The sequence below is a fragment of the Pelecanus crispus genome, chromosome 2 (genome assembly GCF_030463565.1).
Source record: "Pelecanus crispus isolate bPelCri1 chromosome 2, bPelCri1.pri, whole genome shotgun sequence".
NCBI classification, from domain to species: domain Eukaryota; kingdom Metazoa; phylum Chordata; class Aves; order Pelecaniformes; family Pelecanidae; genus Pelecanus; species Pelecanus crispus.
In genome coordinates, this window is record NC_134644.1 from 100431943 (window position 1) to 100448052 (window position 16110).

General features: G+C 39.8%; 1 protein-coding gene across 2 annotated transcripts in view; it reads left to right on the top strand.

Moving 5' to 3' along the window:
* Positions 1–16110, top strand: part of FHOD3 (formin homology 2 domain containing 3) — a 406597-nt gene that overhangs the window by 280404 nt on the left and 110083 nt on the right. For both annotated transcript variants that reach the window (XM_075704917.1, XM_075704918.1), the window contains exons 9-10: positions 6106–6249; positions 8611–8849. In XM_075704917.1, coding sequence (XP_075561032.1) covers positions 6106–6249; positions 8611–8849 — 383 coding nt within the window. The remainder of the gene's footprint in view (positions 1–6105; positions 6250–8610; positions 8850–16110) is intronic.

Sequence of the window (16110 nt, forward strand, 5' to 3'; positions counted from 1 at the left end):
ATGTTTTCCAAAGTACTCACTTGTGCTATGAAGAGGGAGAAAGTGAAAGGCCTGCAGAAGTTAGAAATTTATTAGTGTAAATTCCTTAAAAATTACCATCTATTCTCAAAACAAATCTTAGGGTGACTAAAATTAGAAATGGATTTTTTAAAGAGCACAGAAGATCAACATACTACTAGCAAGTCAAAATAACCGTGTGGTTTATGATTACACTTAATAGGCCAGAGTATTATGGAATATTATTGTTATTCATTATATTCATTTAGAGATCCTGAGTTTGTCGGTGGAGTTCATAAATGAAGCTGCCAGCTTATTGTGCTCACATCTACATGGTTAGGGCCATGGTTTGCTTTGGTGGTTTTTTTCATAAAACAATTTCTTAATGGCAGATATTGTCCAGCAAAGATGCCTGAGAGGGACTAACCTCTCCTGGTGACATGACTGATGTTACTGTACTTTTAGTTACAGACGCCCTTGCTCCTGCTTACATGGTAGTAAGGATCCTCTTGATTTTAAAAGACCACCTTATGTCACTGATGTACATTTTCTGAAAGGCATCACCAGCTTTATATGTTTCTGTCTGTAGCTGCTATTAAAGCCGAGGCAACTAGTTTTTAACGTCTCCGTTTTACACCTTGTTGTTTCGTGTACCGAATCCTCTTTCTGGGATAATTCTCTTCATCATTTGCACAGTTGTAATCTACCTGGTGTTTGACTTCTTCAGAAATTTTGTTCTGTGTTGACTCTTGTATTATCCTATAGTTGATTCCTTTAGTCTGAGTTTTTCACTACATTTAAAGCTATTTTTAGGAGGAGGTAATTCTTTAAAAACACACAAAAAGAAAAAGTATCTCGCAGTCAAAGGAGCAAGGCAGTTATGAAGATCAAGGAAGAGAGGAATCCCACAATGCCACACTTATAATTATGATCTGGCTTATGGACAGCTTTATGGTGTTTTTAATGGGATTTTTTTCATGATTATAGAGAAAACAGCAAGCAGCATGTCACAGTTGTAATTTTTTTCCCCCGCAGAGAATACGAAGAAGGCTCAGATGGTTTCAACTTCTCTAGGCGAGGAAATGTCAAAGTTTTCAGTGCAGGCAGAGTTCTCACGAGGGACTTGTCTTAAGGAAGCATACTTGTACTCCTTTTTCTTTCTCTATGTATACATTTACAGACTGTTCTCCTTCCTGCTCAAGAGCAGAAAACACATCTGCCCAGACATAAGAATTGCTCCACTCCTTTCATCCTCTCCCTCTTTTTTGTTGATGCTTAACCAATTTACTTACACTAACATTTCATTACCCCTTTCTTAATTTGAGAGGATTTAGGCATTAATGAATCTCTTAAATGAGACTGATCCCAATGCAGATACTTGCAGTTATATATAGTTCCAGTATAACCTTTGTTATCTTCCTCTGGTTAGTTCCTATGATCTGTTACATCTTATTCTAATCTCTACTTTCTTCATTTTTATTACTGAGGTGCGGATAGATTAAAGCCTTTGTGTTTGGTTTATATATATTAAAAAAAAAAAAAAAACAAACCCACTCATCAAATTCAGAAAGAAAATTCTATGTTCCATTCAACTCACTTTATATTTACTTGCTGTAAAACCTCTCATTATTGAGATTACACTGGAAGCTTTGTAGCTGTAAGATCACTGTTGATTTCCTATTTACCTGTCTTTAATATTGCTTGTTCTCTCATATCATACAATACATTTTAAAAAAATAGGTAGATAAAATAATTATGAGGTATCTAAAAATTAATACATCTTGGTATAGCCAGATTAAGCACTGAATGTTTTTTAGCAGATCCCCTATAAGACTAGAATTTAAGCACCAGCTTCCAGGCCAGTGGTTACTAGTGGGAGCTTAGAGTACTACCCACCAGCAGTCCATCAGCTGTAGTTGAAAAAGAGCTGTTTCCGGCCAGTGTGGTGTTGAAACAGCAGCTGGCGCATTGTTTTTCGGTGACCTGCCTTGAGAACATCGCAGCTGCCACACTGGACCAGCAATCATCTTACGTACTGTGTCTGACGTTGGCCACACCAGATGTTCTAGAAGAAGTTGTGTTCCTGGGAAAACACATTCATAAGAGGTGCTTCTTCCCAAAGCAATTGAAAACTTGACTAATGCCCTTAAGCGTGTTTATTTACCATGTAGTGCTTTTCACTGTAGCATGTAAGATTTAGCTAATGTCTCTCTGTCTGGTGCATGGGCCCTGTAGTGAAGCCTGGTCTGTTGGATGTTTAGTAACCAGAGCAGTACTCTTCTGTTACTTGGACTTGCATGTAAAGCATCGCACACCAAATGGACTTTCTGTTGTCTGTATCCTCCCTGCACCACTGCTTTATACTGTGATTGTTTTGTAAATGGCAAAAGGCACCATACGTATTAGTTTTACTAGCTAGTATCATCCAGGGCTACACATTTTAAAAACTTCAAATAAAAAGAGCCTTTCAGTCTGAAGCCAGGCATAGCCGAGCACTAATTTAGGTCAGGTTTTGTTCAGAAACATAACTGAGGATATGTAATGATAAGAATATTGTGCTATTACCAGTTGACTATGTTGTGTAATAGGTTTTATCATCTAGGAAAACATTTGGCTGTTACACTCCCATAAAACTCTTTTTTTTTTTTTTAACCCCCCGATCCAACATCATTAGTTTTTTTGCCTTTCTTTCCATTGGGACTGTTACAGTTAGAGGTAAGTAAAACATACTGTTTAGGCTTTCGTAAAAATGTTGTTAAGAAGGTATATCAAGCTGAAAACTCTCAGGCTGAGATTTTGGTTTTAATTTAGTTCACCATTCCAAAAGCAGCTGCTTGAGAGGGAAGAACTCAAAGCTGCACAGGCTTTTCCACAAGGACTTGGGAAAGCAACTTGGAAAATCACACAACATGCAAATAAAAATCTTAATTCAGGGATGCTTCCTCAAACCAAAACTGGATAGAGGCATCATAGGAATGAATCTTGACCTTCATATTAATGAGTCCTTTGAACACCTCAGTTCTGAAGAGTTTCAGATTTGAAATCATTCTAGGTTTCATTAAGGCTAGCAGTAGTGTAACAAAATTCAGCAAGCAAACCACAGAGTCTGATTTAAACACGCTTCTCCAAGTGGCTAAATTTTAATTCTCTAGACATGTTTTAATTTTGTAAGGTTCAGTCTTCAGAGCAGGAGGAAATATTTGGGACCTGTATGTGTATTTTGATATGGAAGTATCATTTTGAACTTAACCAGGTACTCAGGAAGGAGCAAAGACCTTGGAAGGACCTGCCCAGTTTATGACCTCTGCTCTGCTGGTTGCGACTTTTGTTTCCTTTATAAAGCCGCCAGGAACATGCGGGCCCACTCTTGTTTTCTGATATCACAAGCCAGAATTAATCAGTCATTTACGCAAGCACTTCATGTCCCTTGTGTTAGTTACTGCAAAAATCTTTCTCCTGAGCTAGATTGAACTGACCTTGTCGTGACACCAGTGGTGCCCTTTTACGTCCCATTTTATAATTTTAGAAATTGAATTTGAATGCATTAGGTTCCAAAAATGGGTCTGTGTGTTTAATGACAAACCATGCAAAGGAAAAATATTTGATTTCTATACTTGGGAGTTCAGTTGTCCAGTTCTGGCCTCTAGCATGCAGTGAAAATTGGATTTCCACTGCTGCATGATGTAAAATTATATTAACCAATAAAAGGCTGCTGACAAAAGCAGGGTTGCCAGTAAATACTACCTTATGCTGCTGTTTTCCTTGTCTACAGCCTGCCTGACCTCAAGTTTTAAAAAAGCTATCCTTGAAGGCAGGTGATCTGCATGTCAACATTAAGACCATTTTAAGAAGTAAATGCTCAGAAGATCTGTGCAGAAAACCTGACTGTTTGTCTACCCTTTTGCACGTAAGACGTCACATCTTATTGTGCCTGAAGATGCTCAGGTCATTGTAGCTGCTGTCTACTTCTTTCATAAGTAAGAGAAAGCCTGATAGGCATCATTCTCTGTTACAGCATTTCCATATCTGTGTTAAAGCTATATTGAATTTACAGTGTGATAGCTTCATCTGCTGAATCCTCAGATTTCTACTCAATGCTAGGTGTCAGTTTAGGAAAGAACAAAAAGCACATGGTATCTCTTTTCAGCACTGTTCAGGAAAATTTAGTTCCACAATCTTTGGTGGGTTTTAAAGAGGCTTAAATACTGTCCTGGACAGAGACAAATTCTTAATTAGAGCCTGAACCTATAACCCTAATGCTTCGTTAGTGTTTGTGCTAAGCATTCCTGTTGTGGTGGACCTCACCAGACATCACATAATAGTCCTGTAATGACTGCAGATGAAGATGTTGCTGTGTGGTGTTTAGTTTAAAAAAAAAAAATTAAATTAAAGTAGCTTGATGATGCACATTTTCCAGTGCCTCATTTCACAAGAAAGAGTTGCTTTAACAGGGCAGGGTATGTCAGCTGTGTGTTACTATTCACGTAATTCAGACCAATTTTTCTGAATGTAAAGCTTCTTGGTATAGGGAGGCAGCCCAGAGCAGCTGCTCTCTTCTGCGCTCTGCTGCTCAGAGTCACTATGGAAAAGCCGGGCTCCAGAAAACCAGTATTCTCAGAGCACAGTTCATCCCATCCCGGGCATGAGATGAAACTCTTTCTGGAGAGGGCCTGTTTTTTGCATGTGCTGTCTCTATCTCTTGCTCTTTCTCTCATCTACTAGGAGTATAGCTAAGTTACTTAGCTAATTGAGTAGCAGAGGGGTAACTACTTGAAAATAAGCATCTCTCTGGTGAGCTAATCCAGAATAACTGTGTTGCTTCAAGTGTGCACTCTCCCGGATTTTGCAGAAGCAGCTCTGTATAGACTGATTCTTGTGATGAGGCGTATGTTGCTCTGCAAGTAGGTTGCACAGTATGTTCAGTAGTTTCTGCTCAACATGAGCAGAATTAGACTCATTTTGCTGCATCATGCATAAAGAGCAGTAAAAAATCAGCACAAGCTGAGTAGAAATCAATGGCAAACCAGAATAGTAGTGTTTTCTGTTGTCTTTGTAAATGTCTGCAGGACTCTGGCGGATGAAGTTCACTTGTACTCTGAACAAAGTTGTCTAATGCCCACATCCTCTTCCCGTGCATCACTGCAGTAAAGCTGTGAGTGGCTCGATTCAATCCCTCTTGCTACACGCACTGCAGTGTCATACTATGGTATACATGGTATACTGCAGAAGACCGCCTTCCTTTTCTCAATTTTCTGAATTCACCAAAAAAATGGGAAATGACTATGGTAAGAAAAGTGCTGTCTCTTGAACACAGAGCAGGTGCCATAGAAAGCTCTGAACTCAAACGGTTCATTTTCAATATCTGTTATTATTGGCATGCTTTATTTTCTGGTGTGCAAAAGCTCCTCTCCAGTGTCACTGGCAACAGCTTACCCCATAATCAGGAATTAACAACTCTTTGAACATTTTATAGGAGTTAAGGTGTCAGTGTACCTTTAATAAGACTTTTCAAGTTGAAAGGGAGGAAGGGAGGAAAGGAGTCAGTATCTCTGTGATATAAAACAATTTGTGCATTGGGAGGATGACCTCTGCTGCAGGTGTGGAGGACAGTAGGCACATGGTGCAGGATATTTCCTGCTGTCCTGACATCACACAGCTGTGCATTGGACTTTTTCTTCTTAAGGCCAAAATTACAGGAATCAGTAGGAAATCGGCTTCACTGTTTTTAGCTAAAGCATTTTTTCTCTCTCTTTGCTTTTATCCCTGTGTTTGATGCTTTAACATTCTCTGTTCTTTAAATCTGTACTTCAGTGAAACCAGGAAGAATCCAACTGTGTGTTCTAAAGACCCACATTTTCCATACTTTTTTGTATGAAATAACAACATTGATTTGTTTTGCCAATCATTCATTTTTCTACACAGTGCACAGAGTTGTTTGTTAAAAGCTGTGCCACTTGATTTTTATTTTCTAGCGGTGTCTCTAATCCGACATCATGGGTTTTACTTTATTGAAATCATACATAGCACCACTTGCCACCCGCTTTTGAAAACCTTTGTTTAATTCTTTTCAAAACAAACAGATTTAAATGTTTTTCCTTTGATTCTTAGACGCTGTCGGGGTTGCCAGATCAAGACTCTTTCTACGACGTGGTGGACTGTCTGGAAGAGCTAGGCATTGAAGCTATTTCGCAGAGACACTTGAACAAGAAAGGAACAGACTTGGACTTAGTTGAGCAATTTAACATTTATGAGGTAACATAACATGCCCTGGTTTATGCATCTTACAGCTTGTGCAAACTTCAAAGCCGAGAGGAGGGGGGAACGTAACCTAGGTGAAATTTGGTTATCTATTTTATATTCAAAGAAAAACATCTGGTTGCTAGAAGTATTATACACATTCGTATATGTGACCTGCCGCGGTACATAGCTGCATTTAATGCAAATGCATTTCGTGCTAAAGCTGGGGCATACTCCAAGGCAAACCAGCACATTTACTAGCCTCCTTAGAGGCAGTTCTGCCTGCAATTAAAACTTTCTCAGACTGCTAGTTACACATCCTGAAGTAAGTAGAAGTTCTTTCCACATGCAAAAGTATTCAGCTCATGAAAAAGGTTCGACTGAGCTCAGCTTCACAAATACCACTTGTTCTGCAGCTGAATACCCAGCAAGTCCTTGTTTACGAGTTTACACTGGACCAGATCCTATACAGTTTGCAGCAATGGAATAATGAGTGACTCCACATTCACCATCTTGGTATAAAATAACTACCTCTGAAGTATTTATATGTAACGGTAGGATAGCCAGTTTCTTAATAATTAGCCTCTTTTCAGACTTCGGGAAGTGTTGGAGCGGGCAGGTTTAGGCTGAAGTTAATGTAATGTAAATGTGAATTCGTGTTCTGGTGTGATGAAATGAAATTACTTTATCTCCATCTAAGTCCAGCAAAGGATTTGGTAGATTTGATTCTCCATTTTCTTCATCAACTCTACACCCATGTCACTTCACCAGCTTTAGCAGAGTTAAGTTTTATATGCAGCAGTTTGCAGGAAGAGTCAGGCCAAAATAGGAACGTGAGAACGAGAGGGCTCTGTGTCCTTCTTTCTTTTTCTATTGTCAGAGGCACCAGCTCATAAAATCCTTTTTAAAAGATGATCATTAATCTTAAAAGTGGGTCTTTTTGCACATGCTGTGCCTACTGAAAGACTTGATGGCAAAATTAGCAGTTGGCTTACTTGGATACCAGCTTTCTCTTGATGAACAGACTAAATTTAGACATGCCTATGCACACTCTCTTTTTTCTGCCAGTGTTGTTCTTTATCTGAAAAATCTCTCCTTCCGCACTGAAGTACATTTTACACCCTAAGCAGAGATATCACACTTCCCCTGCCATTATTTTGTTAAAGTCACTTCTGGTAAGTATTAGCAGAATAACAAGACTAATAGAAACAAGAAGATATGCATTCTTCTGATCACCCACATCGCCCTCTCCCGTACCTCTGCCTATTTGAATGGATCTTTCTCATATAAAGAGTACTTAAATGTTATGCTGCATTTCAGATGAGATCCACCAGTAATTTCGTTGTTTCGGCCAGCGATATCTCTCCTTACGTACCCTAAGGTAGCACTTGCTTTGTTTCTGTTAGAGGTATGTCACATTGGCATGTCAACGGCGTGCTGTATTTCAAGATGCTAGGTGTTGCACCTGTATTTTACTTCTCTGCTATTTCCAACTGATGAGCTCCCAACCTGTGTCAGAAGTTTCTGTCAAATGTCATTGTGGCCATCCTATTCTCAGCATCGTTCTTTTCTGATATTATACATATGTTCCTCTGTATCAACAGTGCTTCTGAACTGGCAGGAAATACTGAATTTTCCACTGAAAGGCATACGTGAAAGCAATTATGCTAACCTAAAAATTGGGAGGCTTAGAGGAGATGTGTGGTCTCTGTTTTTTTCTTTTAATCCATTGTAGTACCAGTTCACAGAAATAGTTTTGTTTGTTAGGTTTTTTTCCCTTTGTTTACTTTGCAGGGAGATCTGTGAAAATGGAGGGTTTTAAGAGGAATGCAGTTACATATACATCTGCTGATCTCTTCCTTGTCTGGGAAGAAATGATGGCACTATTCTAAAATACTTTCTAAAGTAGCATACAGTAACTTCCACTCAATCATTACAATTGTCATGGCTGAACATGAGAAAATGTTCAATCAGTCAATGCATGGAGCTTTTACTGTTGATTTCACTAGAGCCAAGTCTTCACTGAAGTATTTTGGAAGGAAATAAAGAGAGCTAGGTGTCCAACACGGCTCATTTTCCTTGGAGATTATGTCCTACATTAAAAAAAAAAAAAAAAAGCAAACTAGGAGATATATAAATGCGTTGTTACAGCTCCTGTAGTGTTCCATACAAGATGTCAGTGTATAATTCCATTATTAGAGCTGCTACACTGCACTAATGGATAGGCAACAACTTACAGGGATAGCTATAGAAATAGTGATCCTTATAAGAGTTAATCATGTTGAGATCAGTTAATTTTTAAAGCCTAGGTGTGAAAACCTATGGCACCTAAAGGAACTGTGTCAGAAGCCTTGCCTTTCTTCCTTTCTTTCTCAGATGACACTGAGACATGAGGATGGAGATGAGAGTGCTGACCCCCCTCCCAGTGGGCGCAAGGACCGGAGAAGGGCCAGTCTTGGTGCTAGTGAGCGGAGGGGGTTAGAGCGCCGACGGAGCCGCAGGCACTCGGTACAGAGCGTCAAAAGCACTTTATCAGCCCCCGCAAGTCCGTGCGGTCAGTCGAACCCTAGCTTCATGCTAGGCCACGGACAGCGCGTTGAAGATCTCAGTGAGAGGTAAGTGCATGAGCGGGGGAATACTCCTTTCTTTTCCCCCTGTTACTTTCCGTTATGTTCATTGCACTTTAGTCATCTGCCAGACTTCTGTTTTCTTTTCTCCCTCTTTCCATTGAATTAAAAAAAGAAAAAAAAGCCTATTTAAAGTTAAAACAAAAACAAACCAACAACAACCAAAAGAAATGGATTTGTAGGTGACTTCATTCATCTACCTAGGTAAGTTCTTTGGCACCACCTACCCTAAGTAAATGGACCCAAACCAGATGAGGTAGAGCATTGGATATGGGAACTAACCAAGGTTAACCTCATCCATTGACAGATTTTATATTCAATATAGCAACATAACAGAAGATTGTAACAAGGGCATAGTCACATTAATGCAGTCTTATTTGTTCTGTGTATGTTACAGTTCATTCTTCTCCCATGCCCCCCTTTGCAATCAGCATTCCAGCATAAATATTTTCATTTGAGACTACACTGTCATACTGAATGTATCTAATGTTTTATAATTAGTGAGACAGTAATGACTAGTTGAGCAGCAGTCTGTAACACTGGAGTCAGTCAAAGCTAGTGTCATTGCCAGTCCCCTAACAGTGGGCTTGGGCTATGCATGCTAAGGAGAAAAGAGAGCTGCAGATCCCCAGCGTGTCTGACTACCTCACAGGAGGGCTGGAATTAATTTTGCCGAAGTCAGATGTCTGATCAGCTTGCCTCCCTTTGATGTCAGTGGAGTGCAGCAAGCACTGCTAGGCCTTCAGTTATCTAACATATTCTACATGCCTGAAATTTTAACCAAGATGAATCAATGCTCTGAAACTGGCTGTTTCTCTCTGCGGACCATAAAGGGAATCTGGCTGACTAGCTCAGGTGAAGATACATACGCTGCAGATAGCTAAAGCTGGACACATCTGTCATCCCAATGCTCAAGGTGCAATTTGCAAAACAGAAGCATGATCCGTGAAGAGTGTTGATTATAACGTTTAGGAAGTTCCTTGGGGGTTTCTGTTGGTTAGCACTGGGTGTGAACTTAGAGCCTTAAAATCCTGTGTTACATGTAAAGCAGCCCTTCTTGCAAAGCAAACTAAGTTGACTAAAGCTTATTGGCTTCAGGCAATATGAAAATGTAAGACTCCAGATAATTTAAACAGTAGTTGTGTGTTGTATATCACATAATGGCTTTTTTTTTTTTTTCCCCTTTCTTCTTCTTGCATTTGGCAACACATTCATGCTTGTTTTCCATCACCTTCTATTGGCCGGGCCTTTAGTGAGCTGGAGGCTGAGAGCCCCGTGGTCTTACAGGCTGGTGACAAGGATGACAGTCCATTTGAGGCTGAGTTTAAAGCATCTTCAGTGTGAGTACAGCTGGGGGCTTCAGCCGCTCTGTATGGAAAGCCTCGTGCATAATCTTGGGCCCTGCTTCATGGCTTACCAATGTGATTGAGAATCTGTACCCATGGATGTGCAGCAGATATCATTGATTTGTTAAACTGATTAATTCAGATTAGAAACCAGGGGGTTCTTCAACTCTACAAAAATTGTTGATTCTCTTACTGTAGTTAAACAAATACAAGTCATGCAGGATACCAACTGCTACCAATACATTTTCTCACTATTAATGTTTGCTTACTAGCTTTATTTTGCAGTCTTCAGTAATTCCTAATGAATCTGTGTTTGAGCTGATTTTTAGTATTGGGGCAGCATAAACATGGCAGATTAGTTTCATAAGTTCTTTGAAATATTTTTTCACCAACAGCATAATTTCAATAATTATCTTCCTTTTCTGAAAAAAAAAATTACCCAGTTCTGCTCTGCATCCTCCTTGAAGCTGACATAATTTAAAGCATACTTTAAGTTTAAATGCAAGAAAGAAATCTTCATTTAAGCAGTAAAATTTAATTTCATGTTGCAGTTGTCCTTGGAATCTTCTCTAGGAAAATAATTAAATGCCCTTCAACTCCATTTGGAACTTCTAACTTGCTCACCTGCCTCTCTAAGGAAAGAAGCATTTAATTATGAATTTATGTAACACTGATCTTCACTTCATGTATTAGTTCAAGGAAAATCCCTTTTTCCCTCCCCATTCTCCAACCCTCTTAGCAGGTAGAGACAGGGAGTATTGTAGCTAGCAACTCAGGTTTGTTCCCATTGGACATTACAGACCACAGAATATGTGTCAGTACCCAAAGATGTAAACTGTATGCCCAGTGAAATCTTCAAAGCTGCCATAACAAGAAGCTAGTCAACTGTTGGCTTTTCTATAAATCCCACTGGGTTTCTGGTAAATAAGTGTCTCAGAAAAGCTGATTCTGTCCTTCACAGTTTTAGTCTCATCATCTACCCAAATCTGTAGTTGTGGTAGGAAGAGGAAAACCAGCCTTCCTGCTTTATCATATCCCAGTGAGTCTCTCAGCTTTCAGTGAAATAGTCCAGATGAATGCAACAGTATCTCTACACCTGATTGCTAAACTGGGACAGAAAGTAAAGTAAATGCTTCATGGTTTCTATTCATTAACATTTAAACAGAAAAACAGTGAAGTTGTATGGCTTGTACTTTTTACACATTTATAAAGTCTGAATTAACCTTAACTGGAAAGAGGTTTTTCTCTCTACATTGTTCCTACTGGAATCAAGTTTTCAAATTTGAGCACATGGTCTCTGATGCAACGTATTTATTGGTTTAAAGGATTTTAATAGAGCATCGTAAGTTTAGGCCTTACTGCAATTTGTAGTGAAATTTTAGAATCGTGTTAAAATGTGATGGAGGCATCACCTGTTTTTGTCAAAAGAAATGCTTGTTGTGTCCTTTCTGCTTCCATCATGAATGTTGTAGAGAGGAATCTGTACAAATGGATAAAAATTACTGATTACCTCTCTAAACTGAAAGTAACTTTTGTTCATGCAGGACAGATCTGTGTTCTGCTAATGTGACCTTCTTTTGCTTCATAATCCTAGTCCATCTCGAGGAAGGAAAAAAGTTCACAATAAGTTTTTGCAGTGCTGTATTTTCTGAAGAATAGTCTGCAAAATGGATTTCAGTCTCTTTATTCCTTCACTACATTTTCTTTACCAAGAGGAAACATGTAACAATATTAATGATAGTCTTACTGTGTTGCTCCTGCTGTTATCTAAACTTTGTGTGTGGTTGCAGATGTCTATGTCTGATTTTACAGTGGATTAGCACCATGAAGTTCAGTGGAATTGCTTCTGATGGACGTGATTAGAGATTAAAGTCACACTCTTACACTATACTAAATTTTGTTTTGGGCAATATTCTTGGTTATTTTTGGACTTCACTACCAAAATCAAAGAAGGTTCAAGTTCTTCCTCAGCATTCCCCTTCCCACAGTGTTCATGTTTCTTTTCTTTCTAACTCCGTCAGCTGGTTTGGCAGTTACTTTGCTTTTGTTTACCACATCAAACAGGTTGTCCACAGTCATCTGCTTTGTGTCAACCGATAAGTCTTCCAAAAAGAGAAAAATCCATGGTGCCGGTAAAACAAAAAAAGACAATATTGGCCAAATTCTGTTCTGTCTCAGAATGCTCTATATCCAGAAAAGCTGTCTGAAGTCAATGTATTTGCTCTGATTTACGCCAGGCTAATTGAGAGCAGACTTTGGGTTTTGAGCTGGGAAAAGTTGACCGTAAATGCTAAGGGCAACCAAAAGGAAAACTTGCAGGCCTTTTTCATCCATTTGGCAACCTTCTTCCAAACTAAATGTATTGCTTTTTTGCTTGTGGTTCAAAACAAATAAAGACCCAAATCTGCTTTGTGTTAAAATAGTTTTCGTGGAGAAATGTAATGTGCCTGCTACTAAATAAATAAATAAAGAAGTTGATAACGACTACTAAGAAATGCTGAAGGTTGGTTTAAGGACATGTAGCTGCTGCAGTGTACTTTAAAATGCCAATCCTGACCACCAGCAGGTTTGCTTCGCTCAAAACTTCTTTCTTTTACCATGATGGCATAGAGCACCAAGAAGCCTAGGGGAAACTTCTTCAGTCCCGTTAACATGATGTTTTAAATGCTTTGCTGAGGGCACCTCTTAAAGTTTTCTGTCCTGGTCCAAATTGAGTGCTCTCAATCTGTGGTCTAGCATGCTGTTTCTTAAGCAGTAGCCATTTAAACAAATTCTTCCATGGTGGTTTTTTTTTTTCTTTTTTTTTTTAAAGTAAAGCTAGCTTTTTCCAACCACACAATGGATAGAGATGGGGAAAATATAAAGAGTGGCATGGAACTTGCACATCCCCGTCTCTCTCCCTGGGTGCCCCATCAAAGCTGTGTCAGCCAAACTTAGCAAATATACTCAAGGAGGCTTCTGTGAGATTTACTCTGGCACTTCTTACCAGCATTTGGGTGAATGGCTCTGTCAAAGCTTTGTGGAATTAGTTACAATCAAAGATTGAGGTTTATAAAGTTGTGAATAAGTAGGATTAGGTATTTACCTCACTTTACTAGACTCTCTGATTTCTTCTTCTTTTTCAGAGCTTTGTTTTGTTTTATATCATTGAAAATCATGAAAGAATTACTAGGATCAGTCATAAAACACACAATAGTGTGTTCATCTCGCAATAACCAGGCCTTGTTTGGGACTTTTCTTGTCAGTATTCCCATGTTTCAAACATAACAAGCAGAAGAGCTGACAGCCATTTTAGGAACCCATCAGAGCAGAGCCTGCATCCTGAATCAGTGACAGAACATGGATTTAACAAGCTATCTTTTCTAGACCAGGGGGCTAAAAAGGCATGAGGAAGACCAACTGTTCAGGTTCACCTGAGGCTTCCAGATTTTTCAATCTGAAGTAACTTGGCCTTCAGGAGAACTGTATTGAGAAGGGAAAACCAGCAGAAGACCAAACAGGGAATTATGGGCTTTTGAGCTGTGCTTTTGTTAGGGTCCTGCCTGGAAGGCTGTTAGGACTCTTCCTCTGAGCAAAGCGTAGCACAAGGAATTCCAAAGTTTCCTGCAAATTTCTGGGCTAGATGGACACAGTACCATTGCCTGGTGCAAACTGGGCTCAAGGGCTTTCACAGCTTTCACAGTCCCAGAAAAAATTGGAAAATTGTTGTCTAAATAAAGGAAGGCTCTGCTGAGAAGTCATAAGGATCTGTTTGTTAGAAAATACATGTTTCTGATGCTTGAGGATTGCTGAGAGGCAGGAAGAGATCGTGACATTATTTTGGTTTTACCAGAAAACAATGAACACAGCTGAGCCTCTGATGCTAAGCATTTTTTGTGCTTAACTTCAGATTCCTGTCGAGTTTCTAACCAACGGCACAGACCTTAGTTTGGCTATTATGCCCCATTAACTGATTATTCAAATTGTTTCATGTAGAGCCAGGCCTGCAGGGGTGGTTTGTCCAAAATACAGCTGAGACTTCTTTTTTTTTTTTTTTTATTATGATTTTCCATGTTTTCAGACATCCTAAACCATAACTAATCTTTGATTTTTCTCTAGCATTTACTATGGCAAAATTGTAGGTTTTTTCATGGTGTTTCAAGTTCTGGTGACTTTCCACTACACTGTGTGAAATATTTTGATTATGTAAATACTTATGGCTATAAATCAAAGTGCTGGTTACAGTGGTGGGTGGGGTGTATTTTATTTTATTTAGGATGGGTACATTCCACATCTCTTAGAGTTGCTGTCTGTGACAAATACAATGAGTGGTATGATAGGTATGAAACAGCAAAGTGGGGAGACTCAACATCAGCATTTAATGAAGGACTCAGGCTGTGATATGGATTATTAATGGCCCAGAAGAGAAAAGAAACAAATGTATTTTTTTTTCCTAGATATTTATCTCTGGTTCCTGGTTTTGGATATTTAAAACAATTGAGGCATGAATCTAGACAAAGAAAACATCTCCAGGATAAACACACATTCACATATCTATAGATATGCTAAGGATCCCTTTAATACATATACGTATAAGCTGAGCTACCTAGCATTTGGGAGGGCTTTGAAATAGGATGGCATATGATCAGGACCTGGACAGGCTGGATCGATGGGCCAAGGCCAACTGTATGAGGTTCAACAAGGCCAAGTGCCAGGTCCTGCACTTCGGGCACAACAACCCCATGCAACGCTACAGGCTTAGGGAGGAGTGGCTGGAAAGCTGCCTGGCCAAAAAGGATCTGGGGGTGTTGGTAGACAGCCGGCTGAACATGAGCCAGCAGTGTGCCCAGGTGGCCAAGAAGGCCAACAGCATCCTGGCTTGTATCAGGAATGCTGTGGCCAGCAAGAGCAGGGAGGTGATTGTCCCCCTGTACTCGGCGCTGGTGAGGCCGCACCTGGAATACTGTGTCCAGTTTTGGGCCCCTCAATACAAGAAAGACTTTGAGGTGCTGGAACGTGTCCAGAGAAGGGCAACAAGGCTGGTGAAGGGTCTGGAGCACAGGCCTTATGAGGAGTGGCTGAGGGAACTGGGGTTGTTTAGTCTGGAGGAGGCTGAGGGGAGACCTTATCGCTCTCTACAACTACCTGAAAGGAGGTAGTAGTGAGGTGGGTGTTGGTCTCTTCTCCCAAGTAGCTAGCGATAGGACGAGAGGAAATGGGCTCAAGCTGCACCAGGGGAGGTCTAGGCTGGAAATTAGGAAAAATTTCTTTACGGAAAGGGCGGTCAAGCATTGGAACAGGCTGCCCAGAGAGGTGGTGGAGTCCCCATCCCTGGAAGTGTTCAAAAAATGGGTAGATGTGGCACTTCGGGACATGGTTTACTCTAGTCTACCCTTGATTGGCTTAGAGTAGACTTGGTAGTGTAGGTTAATGGTTGGACTGGATGATCTTAAAGGTCTTTTCCAACCTAGACGATTCTATGATTCAATGATTCTGTGATTACATGGGAGGTATTAACTTTTTTCACACTTTGGTTGGTATGGGCAAAAATGGAAACGGGATGTAAAAGCAGTGGTTTTGGAAAGAAGATTTATCCATGACATTAAAAGGCTTGGTAAGGGAGCATCTGTTCATAGCATCAGACTTTTATTAGTCTCTGACAATAACATTACAAAATCTGATCTGCTATTTTAGGTTTGGGGCAGGGAGGATACGTTTATTTCTCTTGTGCAGGTAGGGTTATTTGAAGGATGAAGTCAAGCAGATTTGAAAGGAGAGAGAATAAAAATGTGAAATTTGTGATCTTACTCTTTGTAAGAATATCTTGGAAGCTTCTGTAAGGAATGCAGTAGAGGAAGAGACATGAGATGGGTTAAGAAAAGTTTTCTTTCAAAGCCATACCATAAACAAAAGACTCCACTGGT